The 15,204-nt window shown below is 41.7% G+C and overlaps 1 protein-coding gene across 1 annotated transcript in view; it reads left to right on the top strand.

The window, feature by feature from the left end:
• The window catches only part of EIF2AK4 (eukaryotic translation initiation factor 2 alpha kinase 4), a 114,375-nt gene that overhangs the window by 87,232 nt on the left and 11,939 nt on the right, over positions 1-15,204 (top strand). The window contains exons 25-32 of the mRNA XM_060004978.1: positions 1,025-1,193; positions 2,117-2,233; positions 3,801-3,866; positions 6,761-6,931; positions 7,361-7,495; positions 10,475-10,582; positions 11,175-11,303; positions 12,859-12,945. Coding sequence (XP_059860961.1) covers positions 1,025-1,193; positions 2,117-2,233; positions 3,801-3,866; positions 6,761-6,931; positions 7,361-7,495; positions 10,475-10,582; positions 11,175-11,303; positions 12,859-12,945 — 982 coding nt within the window. The remainder of the gene's footprint in view (positions 1-1,024; positions 1,194-2,116; positions 2,234-3,800; positions 3,867-6,760; positions 6,932-7,360; positions 7,496-10,474; positions 10,583-11,174; positions 11,304-12,858; positions 12,946-15,204) is intronic.

Genomic DNA, 15,204 nt, shown 5'->3' on the forward strand with positions numbered 1-15,204 from the left:
AGTCCCAGTACCCCTTTCTATGATCAGGACTGGCAGCCTCCCCTTTGAAGGAATGTAGCAGTTGGGTAGGTACCTGAAGCTCCCACAGTCTATTCTGTGCCTTCTAAATGTCCCCAAGTCACATGACTAATTATTTTCACAACCAGTTGCTTGGAAAAACATCTGGCTGTTCTTGATCACAGATGGCCCCTTTTAAAATTTAATTGAAGGGACAAGTGACCAATGGTCTCTGTGTGGAAACTGCCTACAAAGGTAACTGCATAAAAGCTGCTTCTGGAGAAGTGGAGTAAACCCAGCAGGAATGCTGAACGCCAAGGACCTCCAGGCACTTACTGCTGGGGAAGGGTTTGGTGCACATTCAGATACCACAGGAGTCAGACACCAAGAGCTTCATAAATTGGAGCGATATTCCTGTCAACGAGGCAGCCGACCTTGCAGCTCCTTTCCTAAACAAAATCAAAGCTCTTTACATCCTTTTATTCTCAGTTCCAAGTGAACTATTAATATTCATAGTCCTAAGGTGTGGGGATCACTGTGTAGAAAGCAAACACTTAAGATAAATTTATTTTTGTTTGTAATTTCATCTCTGTTTCAGACATTTAAAAAAAAAAAAATTAAGCCCTGTAGTTTAATAGTGGCAACACTGGGAATTGGAACCTAGATCACAGGCAAGACTATTCTGGGCACATCTGTCTTTGTGTTTTCTTAATCATACTACTGATTAATTTTTTCACATTTGTTTATTTTATCTTATTCAACAATCTCTTACACATATTTAATTCCAGTAAGCCAGCAGTCCCCAACCTTTTTGGCACCAGGAACCGGTCTCATGGAAGGCAGTTTTTCCACGGACGGGGGGGTGGCGGGTGGGTGATGGGGGGGATGGTTCAGGCGGTACTGTGAGCAACGGGGAGCGGCAGATGAAGCTTCGCTCACTCGCCCGCCGCTCAACTCCTGCTGTGCCGCCCGGCTGGGGACCCCTGCAGTAAGCAATGACCTTAGAAACGCGGGTTTCTCTCTCCAGGTACTGCATAGAACGCGTGTTCAGACCTCGCAAATTAGACCGATTTCATCCCAAAGAACTTCTGGAATGTGCGTTTGATATCGTCACCTCTACCACCAACAGCTCTCTGCCCACCACTGAAATCATCTACACCATCTATGAAATCATCCAGGAGTTTCCAGCACTTCAGGTTCCTTCCCGTATCCTAACATCCCAAGGTTATCCCGCTGGATAGAGTCCTCTGCCGAGTGCCTTGGGAAAGCCGCGAACTGCTCCTCAGATGGTGCTGGCGGTGAATCACATTGTTACTCAAGTCCCCGGGAAAGTCTGATGTAGCTTTTGAGACTTGTCTCAAGCTCTTACCTCTGCCTTGACCAGAACGGGTTTTGTTTTTGTCTCTTTGGTTGGGAGGAGGGTGTTGTTTCTCCATCCATTCTTCCAAAATTTGAGGAATTAGCCTAAGATTCCTAGGATGCTTTGAGCATGTTGAGAACCCTCAGCTCCCTCCTACACCCAGGCTCTTAAAAACCATTCACTTTGCATAGTCTCTGTGGACTACGCAGCCAGTGGAGGCTGCTGTGAGCACAGTGGTGGCTCTCCTCCGCCTTTCCTCTGCATCCCACACACACACCCTGTTCACCGCGCCACAGTGAACACCCGTCAGTCACGGTGTGCCCCTGTCCAGAAGGACCTCTCTATCCAGCTGCGGTTGGGGCCCTTTCTCCCACTGCATCTGGCTCAGCACACGGCTCGCTACCCTGCAGATGCTCACTGATTGACTTGTGTGCTTATATTCCACCAGCCGGGCTTATAGGTCAGTCACTATTGAACCAGGTCCTCTCCCTCTTTGAAATCTGTGTCGGCTCGCTCAGGCTTTTAAACATAGCTGGAGACCAAAGTACTTCTGATGCGTATAATAAAGTATTAAATTATATTATACTCTGACCACAATAGTGCAAGAAGAATGTATATGAAAAAGTAAACTAGAAGGCAATATGCTAAAATTCAGTCCTTCCGTTGTGTCAGGTTGGTAAATTGGTGATAAGATTCTAGGTTTGGTCATGTGCGTGTATTGCTTTTATAATGAAGATAATAATAATTTCTCTATCCTAGGAAAGAAACTACAGTATTTACTTGAACCATACCATGTTACTGAAAGCAATACTCTTACACTGTGGGATCCCAGAAGATAAACTCAATCAAGTCTATGTTATTCTGTATGATGCTGTGGTAAGCATTTAATTACGTTGATTTGATATTGAAGGAGAATAATAATAGTTCATGGGTATTTTCTTAGTGATGTAACCATGAAACTGAATTGGAACTTTTATCTCCTTCCCTTAGTGCTCTAAGGTAAAAGAACCGATTGGCTTTGATTCAGTGAACAATTAACAAGTGTTGGTTGAGCTTTTATTCTGTACTAAGCCTTGTGCTACTAGTGACCTCCAGGGTGTTTTTTTAAGGGTAACTTCTGAAGATTGAATTATCTTATTTAATTTAAAATATAATAGAGTTCTTCACTAACCTACTTCTTGAGGCAAAATAATCACTGAGTAGTTGGTCCTGATACTTGCCAGTAATAATTTTTAAAAAGAGTTAACCATTATTGAACGTATGCCATGCTCAATATTTATGTGCCAAGCATTGTTCTAAGCCCTTTACATGGATTAACTCGCTCTAATCTCACAAGCACTGTTACTGTCCTTTAGAGAGACCAAGAAAGGGAAGTGTTAGTTTTGAGAGTAAAAGACTTATGCCCTGCCCTTATTTCTTCCAACCTGTCTGAGCTTATCAGTAAAGTCATTTATAGACTTGGATTGGTTGAACTGGAGGAGACTGGTTTAGACCTCTCTTGGGGCCTCATTTATCACCTCCTTCCTATGGGACTAGGGCAGCATCACCTCCTGTTACTCTTCCTCATTTAGCCACATCACAGTGTTCGTTACTCTCTAGTATGTGTGCAAAGCCTGGAGGGGAAACGGTGAAAAGCTTAAATAGTATTATATATTACGGCGCCAGGATGGAATTGAATCCTTCTTATCTTTTCTAATTTCTTTTCATGTCAAATATTATTTATTATTATCCTATTTATTCTAAAGTAAGAACATCCAGGAGATTCAATAGCTAACAGTGCCAGACAGCCTATGCTTAAGGAAGGACAAGCAGGGGAAGTCCATAACGGCTTACTGTTTTCTGTACACTAAAAAGCTCAACTCGCTTTTCTTTTGTCTGCCAGGGACACATCAAGGGCCCTAACTTTACTGTTTGCTTCTTTGTGGTTCTTTTCTCCTCCCAAAGTGCTGCTGCTGTTTGGCAGGGACAGATACAACATAGTGTCAGAGAGACGCTGGCGGAAACCCTCGGGGATGGTGCAGAGGGCTTCCCATCACTCTTGTTCATATCCTACAGCCTGCCTGCCAGCATGGGATGGCGCTCAGAGCCTGTCCACACATGGCTTTCATTAGGGGACGTGGATCAGTTGACTCCCTCCCAGCCCAACATAAGCACCCTGGTTAAGCCTGTCCACCTCTGAGTCACCTCACCATTCAGCAAGTGCAGCTCTCCCCTTATTAATTCTTTTATGTCAGGGGTATTCACATTTTAAAACAATGGTAGTTATAGTTTATGTGAATTGTGGAGGGAAAAAACGTTTTTTAATCAGAGTTAATCCATCTTTCATGATGAGGAGCCGTTTGTCCAAAATGAAGGGTACACCTGTCAGAATTAGCCTGGAAATTGTATCTTGTTCAGGGCCAAATTTGGTGACTCTCATTGTTACCTTTTTCTGCCCCATTAGACTGAAAAGCTGACGAGGAGAGAAGTGGAAGCTAAATTTTGTAATCTGTCTTTGTCATCGAATAGTGTAAGTACATTTTAACAATGTGATTACAGCTCTCTCTGTAATTTTGTGGTACCAGAAAATGCCACCAAATTCTCGCCGCAGTAAGGCAGCAGTGCCCCCAGCTGCCTCAGATAGTTTTCCCCTTGAGTGTTGATAGGTGCCATGGCAACGTCTGGGATTCGGGGAAGAGAAGCCAGTGTCATGATCAAAGAATGCCTCTCCATGCTGCCCCTTAATGTGCTGTAATCACCCTGCTTCTCCCTGATCACCAGATCCTTCTTTCTCACGCCCCTCGTGAAGGCTGTGCTTGGTGGGGCCTCCTGCTGAGGAGACCTCATACTGCTTGGCCTCTTCTGAAACAGATGCTTCAGGACTAGTTTGAGGCACAGGGCTCTGCAAAGTCATTTGGCTGTCCACCTCCCATGCTTCCCCCCCTGCCCCCTGGTCTTCTAACACCTCAGAGCTGCATTAAAGCTCTTGCTTTTCTGGGCATTTCCTACTCCCAAAATCGTTCATTTGCTTGCATTGGCAATGAGGAAAATCTCACGGGGTAAACAGGTTTGTCATTTCTCTCTGTAGGCATCAGGTTGGGCTCAGATGTTTGACACAGTCACCCACACTTAACTCAGTCCCTGAAAAGCAAAAGACAACAGGGATTTCTTACCTTTTCCTGAATATTTATATAAGAGAAGATTTTTCTTTTTTTTTTTTTGCTTTCCCAGAACCCTTCTAGTCCTTGGTCTGACACTCAATTACATAATCCTGTGGTGATGAGCAAAATTCACTTATGGGATAGATTAAAATATGATCGTACGGGGACTTCCCTGGTGGTCCAGTGGTTAGGACTTCGCCTTCCAATGCAGGGGCCAGGGAGTGGGGGTGGGTGCTGGTTCGATCCCTGGTCGGGGAGCTAGGGTCCCACATGGCTTGTGGCCAAAAAACCAAAAACATAAAACAGAAGCAATATTGTAACATTCAATAAAGACTTAAAAATATATATATATACGTGATCGTACGCAGGCCAGGCAGAGTCATTCAGATTTTGGGACACTACAGTGTGTCAGGCACAGTGCTTGGCATATAAAGAGGAGTCAGTTGAAGAGTCCACAGACTGCTTTCAACTTCTTCATTCATATTGGCCTTTAAAAGCCATGAGGGGACCCATACAGCATGTTTCTACCCTCAGCTCTTTAAAACAACTTTCACAGGCACCGTGGTTTAAAGAAATCACTCAGATAGTTTGCAGGTTGGGAAAGTAAACCAGATACATACCACTAGGAGCTCTAGAAATTAAACCAGATTACATTTTAAATGTTAAATATTAGAGGAGATCTTAACAATTACAAAGTGACCCAAAGGCATACTTTTCTAATATGAAGAAAAGTATTTTCATAATACCCTAGATGTGTACACAGCACATAGCCTGGGCAGAAATAGTCCTGTGTATAAATGACACAAAGGATCTGCCCAAGAAACTGCCCAGTTCAGTGACTCCTTGCCCAACCAGAGGTTCAAGCCCAAAAGGTTCTTTGAACTAATGTCACATTTCAAAATATTTCACACTTGCTCATGATAGCTGCCTTGGTGGCTAAAATGTCAGCTTCTTTGCTTTTTGCTAAATCTCTACCCACTAGTCATTTGATATTAAGCATTAATTTGAAGTTGTGTGTTTGATTAGTTCAAAATGGAAAAATTAGTATCTAATATAGGCATTTGGTACTTTCATTATTTTAAAAGGGAACTCTAAGGATACTAGAAAAGGGAGGAAAAATATTGCAGGAGAGTTTCAAATATCTGGCCCAGTCTTTGCATTTTACAGATGAGGCACCTAAGGTCCAAAGAGATACGTGACTTATCCCAAGCCACATGGAGTTAGTTGATGACAGGGTGAGAACCAAAATCTGGGGGTATTAACTCCAGTGCTTCTGGTAGTTTATTAATGGGGTGATATAATGTTAAAATTTATTGAGAAGAAACAATTTTTTGTTAAGAAGAAAAAATAATTTAAAATCAAAGATGTAATTTTAAAATTAAAATTTTTATCTTTAATATAGTAAAGAAATTATAGATTTTAACGCTTACGAATTTTTTTTAAATACAAGTGATTTATGATTATTAAACAAAGTCTTCATTCAGCTCTTTGGTTCCACGTGCCAACTTATAGATGAACTAGGTTCTGCCTGCATGTAGTCTCAAAGTAGCTATAATTTCGTTTCTTAGTTTCCACTTTAGCCCCTGGGACTCTTTTTTTCTGGTTTTACGATCATAGTTATTTCCTCTTTCACCTGCTGTGCGCCAGGGTCATTATTAGCCACTGTCCCCTCCTGGGGAAGACGAGGAGTACAGCTGGTGAGAGCTGGGATCTGGGGTGAGCTCTGAGCCAGAGAGAAGGAAGAATCGGGGGCTGCCTCTAGGAGATAGTATCCAAACTGCATCTCAAGGCTACAAATAGGAGCTATTCAAAGCGAGGACAGGGAATTCCTGGCTAATTCAGTGTAGTATTAGAACGAGTCAGACTTTGCCTTCCTGTCCCCCATTGACGTGCCTGTAGTAATGGAAATTCACGAGCATGAGGAAGGCAAAGAGGAGCAATACTGGCCTAAAAATATATAATGGAGGATCTGCTAGTACCAGGGTCTGCTCTGCTGGGGTCAGCATTTGCTGTAAGTGTGTGTGACTAAAAATTAACTCTGAGTAGGTACCTAAAGCACTTCTGCAAGGTGCTTTAGAGTTTTGGAAAAGGATAATCCTTAGTCGGGATTGTGGGAAAGATTAAAATTACCCTTGACCACAAAATCCACCCTTTCGGAGGTACAAAAGCTCTGCCATGCTCCCCTGTGTGTAGGAAACACACTGCAAAGTGAGTCTTTCTTGCCGTGGATTTTGGAAGCTAACTGTGCCTCTTTGCTTTCCAGCTGTGTCGACTCTACAAATTTATTGAGCAGAAGGGAGAGCTGCAAGATCTGACACCAACAATAAATTCATTAATAAAACAGAAAACGGGTGTTGCCCAGTTGGTGCAGTATGGCTTAAAAGATCTAGAGGAGGTTGTGGGACTGTTGAAGAAACTTGGCATAAAGTTACAGGTTTGGCAACTGTTTGATTCTGGCAGCACAGATTTGTAGCATTAATAATAGCACAAGGAGGAAATGGGTTTTATTTTGTAACTGCTAGTAAGTTTTATTTTTCCAGAAGAACACTGCTTTCTACATTTTGGAACATTTGATATCTAGTAACAATTTTGGCTTAAATCAATTTCTTTGCAAGCATCACAATTCCTATTGTGCAGCAGTCCTTATTATGTCAGCCTCAGAGAAGTGGTTATTCTTGAAGAGAACAGAGCTTCTCTTACTTGGCAGGCTGTAGTTTAAACAGACCGCGTGCCAGATCTCACTGAATATTTTGTTTATACTAAGTAGATTGTTCTGATGCTGATGGTGGAAAACGGTGTCTTCAGCATTGCACATTCTAAATCTCGAGCCCTTGACACGTTTGTATGGCATTTCCCTTGGCAGGTCTTGATCAATTTGGGCTTGGTTTACAAAGTGCAACAGCACAGCGGAATCATCTTCCAGTTTGTGGCATTCATCAGACGGAGGCAAAGGGCTATATCTGAAATCCTTGCAGCTGGTGGCAGATATGACCTGCTGGTGAGGGCTGGCCCTGTGTTTGTTGATTTGTTCTGACTTGATTTCATTTCTTCCTCGACTCGTTATTTTGAAATTTTTCAAAACTACAGAAAAATTGAACCACTGGTATAATTGAGCACCTATACGTATTTCACCTAGGAGTAGAAATGTCTTGTGAACTACATTTGTAATGTTTTCAGCTTTTATTTAAACAACTATAGGTTTACAGGATGTTGCAAAGATAGTACAGAGAGGTCTTGTATATATTTTACCCAGTTGCTTCCAAAAAGCTGGCATAACTATAATAAAATACCAAACCCAGGAAGTGGACATCCATACACTGTATGTGTCTAATTCTGTGCCATTTTTATCACATGTATAGATTCCCATAACTACCACCACAACTAAGCTACAGTACAAATGGAATATAGAACCTTACCTCCGTGTCCCTTACCCCATCCCCCATTTATAATTGTCTTAAATATTTCCTCAGCATACATTGAGGTCCACATCAGACAGTGTTGCGCTTTTTGCTTCCAATGTCAAACTCTGAGGAACTCAAGAAAGTCTGCTGTATTTACCCAAAATTTGGGGGTTCTGATGAGAAATCTGCTGTTATTTGAATTATTTTTCCCGTATAGGAAAGATGATTCTCACTCGATGCTTTTAAGATTTTTTTTTTGTCTGTCTTTAGTTTGAAGTTTAATTATGATGTATCTTGGCATGACTTTCTTTGGATTTGTCTTGTTTTGGATTTTCTCAGGTCCTTGAATCTATAGGTTTGTCTTTTGCTAATGTGGGTCCCCCACCAAGCCCCAGCAGGTATCAGAGAAGGCTAAATGGGGAGCCAGGATTTTCATATCTGCCTGGGGGCAGTGCCCCCCACGCCCCCACCAGCAGAGTCAGTGGAGGCCAGGATCCCCGACTTCCACCCACACCCAAGCAGTAACAAGGTTCCCCCCCCTGCTGGGGCGGTGCCAGAGGAGGCTGAGTGGGAAGCTGAAACCTTCACCACTATCCAGCATAGTATCAGAGGAGGAGTGTTTCAGGCATTATTTCTTCTACAGTGTTCTCAGCTTTACCTTCTTTTTTCTCTCCTTCTAGGACACTGATGACACAAATGTTATGCTCCTGTGGTTCTGGGACATTCTGCTTTACAGTCTGTTTTCTCTGTTGTTTAGATTGATTTTTATCTTCAATTTCTCTATTTCCACTGTTATCTCCGTTTATGCTATTGGGCCAATCCAGTGAATTTTTTGTCTTCTGCTTCTTTGCTGAGACCTTCCGTTGTTTTTATTTGTTTCGAGCCTATTTATAATGCTTGTTGTAGCATTTTTATGCTGGTTGCTTTAAAATCCTTGCCAGATAATTCCAACATCTATGTCATCTTGTTAGTGCCTGTTGATTTTCTGATTCACTTTGAGATCCTGGTTCCTGTTGTGATACGTGATTTTCAGTTGTATTCCGGACATTTTGAGTCTTACGTGATGAGATTGTGGAACTTCCCTAGATCTTCTGGTTTAGGAGGTCTCCTCTGATACTGTACCGGGGGGGCGAGGCAAGGGAGGGGGTGGCATTTTGCTGCTGTCGGTTGCGGGTGAAGATCCAGGTTTCTCACTCGGCCTCCCTCTACATCCGGAGCGTGGGACGGGTGCCTTGTTACCGCTTCACACACACCTCCACTGAGAGTATAGTGGAGGGGTGGGGGCATGGGGGAGCTGGCAGGTGGCCTTGTTACCGCTGGATAGTGGTGAAGGTTCCAGCTTCCCACTCAGCCTCCTCCGGCACTGCCCCAGAGGGGAGGAGGGCCTGGTTACTGCTTGGGTGTGGGTGGAAGTCGGGGATCCTAGGGGTCCTGGTCTCCACTGACACCGCTGGGGGAAGCATTACTCTCAGGCGGATACGAAAGCCCTGGCTCCCCATTTAGTTTTCTCAGACGCCGCCCTGCTGGGACTTGGCGGGGGCCTCCTTACATCTGGGAAAGGGTGAATGTGTTGGCCCACACTCAGCCTTTGTGAGTGGGAGTGTCTGTGCTTTTTCTGTGATGTTTGACTGGAGCAGGGCAGATCTTGTCTAAAAGTTTTCTGTCTTGCTGGGTTGCCCCTTTCTTGGTCTTTTGACCAGAGACAGCAGCTTTGCCTTGGGGCTCTCTTGTTTGTTCTCCTCGGCGTTTCTGGGTTGACAGTTTCTCCAGCACCCAGTCCAGAGTATATGAGGCAAAAACCAAACCCAGGGAACTCACCACATGTCGTTCCTCAGATCCCATGGTCCCTGGTCAGCCTGCCATCTTCTCTCCACTTTCAGAGTTGTCTTATGTTTGTTTTATATGTAATGTCCAGGGGCTTTAGCTTAGCAGGAGGAATAGGGAGAAATGTACCTACCCATCTTGGTCTAGAACCTATGTATGCAACTTTAAATTGTCTAGTAACATAAAGTAAGTAAAAAGAAAAAGGTGGAATTAATTGTAATAATATATTTTATTTAACCCAATATATCCAAAATAATATGTAAGCATGTAATCAAAATTTTTTTAATTATTAAGGCATTAATTTTACATTTTTTTCTACATCTTTATAATTAGCACTTATTTAACCCAGTATACCCGGAATACTATTTCAATGTATAATCAAACATTTAAAAATTATTAAGGAGCTAATTTACATTCTTTTCCATTCTGAGTCTTTGCAACCAGTGTGTTTTACATATACAGCACATGTGAATTCAGATTAGACATTTCAAATGCTCAAGCCCCATGTGGTTAGTGGCTGCCAGATTGAACAGTGCAGAGCTAGATGCAACATTCATCAACATTCACGAAGTGACATGTGTGCTTGCTCTTCTCTCTTGCTACACACACACACACACACACACACACACACACACAAACTTTATTTTGTTGAACCCTTTGATAAGTTGCTGTTAGAGTGCAAATCATTGCTTTTCCTATAATCACACTTTCGTCTCCATTTCATAAGCAGAGCTGTGTGTCTCTCTCCACAGATTCCCCTGTTTAGAGGACCACAGGCTCTGGGGCCAGTTCCTACTGCCATTGGGGTCAGCATAGCCATAGACAAGATAACTGCTGCTGTCCTCAACATGGAAGAACCTGTAAGTTCCAGCTTTGCTTCCCAGTGTGCTTTGAGATGTCTTTCATTTTGTAGTCATACACATGGAGCCTCAGATGTGGTAGCTATAGACTGAGGTTTTGGGAGATTACCTTTGCCGTGCGTGAGAGACAAGCCTAAGTCTTGGTGTGAGTACTTAGCCTCTGCTTTTAGCTGGGGGACCTTAGTCCACTAGCCTTACTCTCCTCCTCTGTAATATGCTATGTAAATGTGAGATATTACACTTGTTAGCAGACTCACATCAAAGCCCTTTGTTCATAAATACAGCTGTACTCTACAAAGCTAGAAATGGTTTTTTCCCTATGTTTCAGGCAAGATTAGTTTTCCCAGAGAAAAAGAATGTCTTTCTGATGACTTAGAAATAATTTCAACTACTCTATCTTAAAAGACTAATATAAAAGTTTTTTGACTGTGTCTTTTTTTTTAACCATGTCATTTGAAGCGAAGTCTTTTGCATTTATGTCACTGTACACAATTTTAAGATGCCTGTTTTCACATGAGCGCTGCCTCCTTGGCCTCACATATATGCCCACAGTCTCCCTCCTCTAAATGTAATCACTCTGTTTCTGATACAGGTTACAGTAAGCTCTTGTGACCTCCTCGTTGTAAGTGTTGGCCAGATGTCCATGTCCAGGGCCATCAACCTAACCCAGAAACTCTGGTCAGCGGGAATCACAGCAGAAATCATGTATGACTGGTCACAGGTAATGAGACAAAAAGCACCTGTGAGTGGAGTGCACAGAGTCGTGGCTTCAATAGCAAATCATCCTCTACGGCTTTAGTTTCTGCCAAACTCTTCATCTCTGTGGATTCAGTTGCTTTCTCTATGAGTTTCTGATTGTTGCCGTAACAAATTACCATAAACTTAGTGGTCTAAAACAACACTTATTTATTATCTTACGTTTCTGGAATTCAGAAGGCTGAAATCAGTTTCACTGGGTTAAAATCAAGGGGTCTGATAAGGCTGGTTCCTCCTGAAGACATTAGGAGCAGAATCCACTTCCTTGCCTTTTCCAGCTCCTAGAAGCCTCCTGCATTCCTGCTCATGGCCCCTTCCTCCATCTTCAAACTCAGCAGGGTAGCATCTTCTTTCCTCTCTACGCTATGCTTCTGTCCTTCCATCTCTAACTGATCCTCCTGTCTCCCTTTTACCAGGACCCTTGTGATTATACTGGGCCCATCCAGATAACCCAGGATAATCTCATCTCAAGGTCTTTAACTTTATTCAATCTGCAAAGTCCCTTTTACCATATAAGGTAACATAGTCACAGGTTCCCAGGGATTAGGATGGGGACATCTTTATGGGGCCATTATCCAGCCTAGCACACTTCCCAAAGGCATTCTGTGTTTAGTGTGTTTGTAGCTTTATATCTTCAGACCTCCCACAGCAGGCCTAACACTTGCTTTGGGTTCCACACCCAGAGTGAGGAAAATGGCACTGCTGAGCACCTGCCTACCCTTTAGAAAGGGGGGCCTTTCGACGACTAACTTCTGTACAAGCAGATCACAGAAGGGGCTGCACTTCCAGGTGGTCCTCCGAGTTGTACACACGTTCAGCCACACTCGTGGTGCCCCAGAGAGTGAAGAGATGCCCAGGGAAACAGAACCCCGCCCTCCCACCTGCTTCTTCCACACTACCTGCCAAGAGCTGCTGCTGTCCATTTTTGTATGTGTTACGTAAAAATTGATATCAGAAGTATGCTGAGCAATAAATTGTAGTCATTTGACAGAACAGTGTCCTGTGCCATTTGTTTACTTGTTTCATAAATTGTTAGAGAAGTGTTCTGTCCTAAAGTAAAATTTCAAGCTCAGTAACGGTGACTTCAGCCCTGCACAGGGGCATCCCCTGCAGGCTTCTCTGCTCTGATGCTTCTTTGCTTTATGCTTCAGTTCTGCTTTTCACCTTCTACTATTTCTTTTGTTGCCTTTGCTTTCCCCAAAGGCCTTTTCACTCTGTGTGTGTGTGTGTGTAATTTTTGGCACCTTCTATCAAGATGTGAAGCTTCTGAAAACCTCTTACTGTGTCCTGACCACATTGAATCGCATGGCCCCTTAGAACAATAGTGAAAGCAAGGAAAGCAAAGGAAGTCTTATTCCTCCTTTGAATTCTGTACTCTTCTTGCTTAATATTTAAATATTTATATAAACCCTGAAATCAGCACGTTTAGTTATTCACTTTGAGAATCCACTGAACACAGTGTTTTCATTCTCGTTAATTACTTGAAGCTGTTCCAGCTGCTCTGTGCTTATTTGTTTCAGTCCCAAGAGGAGTTACAAGAGTACTGCAGACATCATGAAATCACCTATGTGGCCCTTGTCTCCGATAAAGAAGGAAACCATGTCAAGGTAAAGACCAGAGGAAATCTTTCACAATTCAACAGTCAGATTTCCCAAACAGTATTAACCGTGGAGCACCCAACCTTCCCACTGAGGTCCTGCCCTTAGTTGTGGGGTGGAAATACATTATTTCATTCTCCTTTTGAATTGCTAGGCCTGTTTTTGGAGAAAGTGTATAAAATAAGGAAGAGAGAATCTGAATCTAAACACTTTTTTCTGAACTCAAAAAAATATAAAAATTAAAACACTATGGCTAGTTTTTTTCCCTACTTTTTTCCCCTTGTTCCCTTTGACCATCTAAGAAAATAATAACTATAGCTGATACTTGCTGGTCAGCATATCCTCTGGCTACTTCCTAACCAATTCTACTATGTTGCATTTAACTAAAAATGCTCATCCCACTACTGGGCATGTACCCTGAGAAAACCATAATTCAAAAAGAGTCATGTACCCCAATGTTCATTTGCAGCACTATTTACAATAGCCAGGACATGGAAACAACCTAAGTGTCCATTGACAGATGAATGGATAAAGAAGATGTGGCACATATATACAATGGAATATTACTCAGCCATAAAAAGAAATGAAATTGAGTTATTTGTAGTGAGGTGGATGGACCTAGAGTCTGTCATACAGAGGAAAGTAAGTCAGAAAGAGAAAAACATACCGTGTGCTAACACATATATATGGAATCTAAAAAAAAAAAAAAAAAAAGGCTCTGACGAATCTAGGGGCAGGACAGGAATAAAGACGCAGACGTAGAGAATGGACTTGAGGACACAGGGAGGGGGAAGGGTAAGCTGGGACGAAATGAGAGAGTGGCACTGACATATATACACTATCAAATGTAAAACAGAAAGCTAGTGGGAAGCAGCCGCATCGCACAGGGAGGTCAGCTCAGTGCTTTGTGACCACCTAGAGGGGTGGGATAGGGAGGGTGGGAGGGAGATGCAAAAGGGAGGGGATATGGGGATATATGTATACATATAGCTGATTCACTTTGTTGTACAGCAGAAACTAACACACCATTGTAAAGCAATTATACTCCAATAAAGATGTTAAAAATATATATACCCAACCAAAAATAAATAAATAAAAATGTTCATAAATATATCACCTCATAACCTTTATTTCTGTTTTTAAAGGGAAAAAAATCAACATATTTTCCCCTTGTTTTTCTCCAATAACGTCTTTTTCTGGTTTTTATAGCAGAGTGATGTTGGCTTCATAAATTAGTAGGATCTTCTGTTCTCTGGACAACTTTGTGTAGAATCGGTATTATTTCATCCTCAAATATTTGGTAGAGTTCCTCAAATATTTGGTAAAACCACAGGGGCCTAGATAAAGAGCTATCAGATTGCCTCTTTCTCCTTAAATGAGTTTTGGTAGTTTGTATCTTTCTCAGAATGTTTCCATTTCACCTAAGTTTTCAGATATTCCCTTTCACTATCTGTAGGATCTATAGTGATATCCCCTCTTTCATTCCTGATATTGGTAATTTATGTCTTCCCTTTTTCTCCCCTGATCACTCTGGCTAGAGATTTATCAATTTTGTCTTTTCAGAAAACTAGCTTTTGATGTCATTGATTTTTCTCTATTTTTTGTTCATTCGTTTCCTCTTTTATTGATTTCCATTCTTTTTTTTTTCTTCAATCTGCTAAATTTGGATTTAGAGACAGTCCCTAACTGAAGTTTGCTTTGTATCCACTTCGACAATCCCTGCCTTTGAATTGAAGTGGTTACACCATTAATATGAGGTGCAGTTATTGAAATGGTTGGGTTTAAATCTACCATTTTACTATTTGTTTTCTGTTTGTTCCAACTGTTCTTTTTTTCCATTTTTTTCTTTTCATGCCTTCTTTTTAGATTGAATAGCGTTTATTCCATTTTATCTCTACTATTGGTTTACTAACTATAACTCTTATTTTTGGTGGGATTCTTTTTAGAAACTTCTCTAGAGTTTATAGTATACGTCTTTAACATATTACATTCTACCTTCAAAAATATTATATGCCTTCATATATTGTTGTAAGAACCTTAAAACAATATTTCCATTTCCCCTCTATCATCCTTTGTGCTATTGTTGCCAATATTTTTCTACATATGTTATTAACTTCATAGTACATTGTAAGTATTTTGCTTTTAATTAGTCAGTTATCTTTTAAAGAGGTTTTAAAAGAAGGGAGGAATGTCCTTTATATTTACCATTTCTAGAACTGTTTATTCCTTTGTGTTCAGCCAGCTATCATTCTGATTTCATTTTCTTTA

This window comes from Delphinus delphis, chromosome 2, assembly GCF_949987515.2.
Source record: "Delphinus delphis chromosome 2, mDelDel1.2, whole genome shotgun sequence".
Lineage (NCBI taxonomy): Eukaryota > Metazoa > Chordata > Mammalia > Artiodactyla > Delphinidae > Delphinus > Delphinus delphis.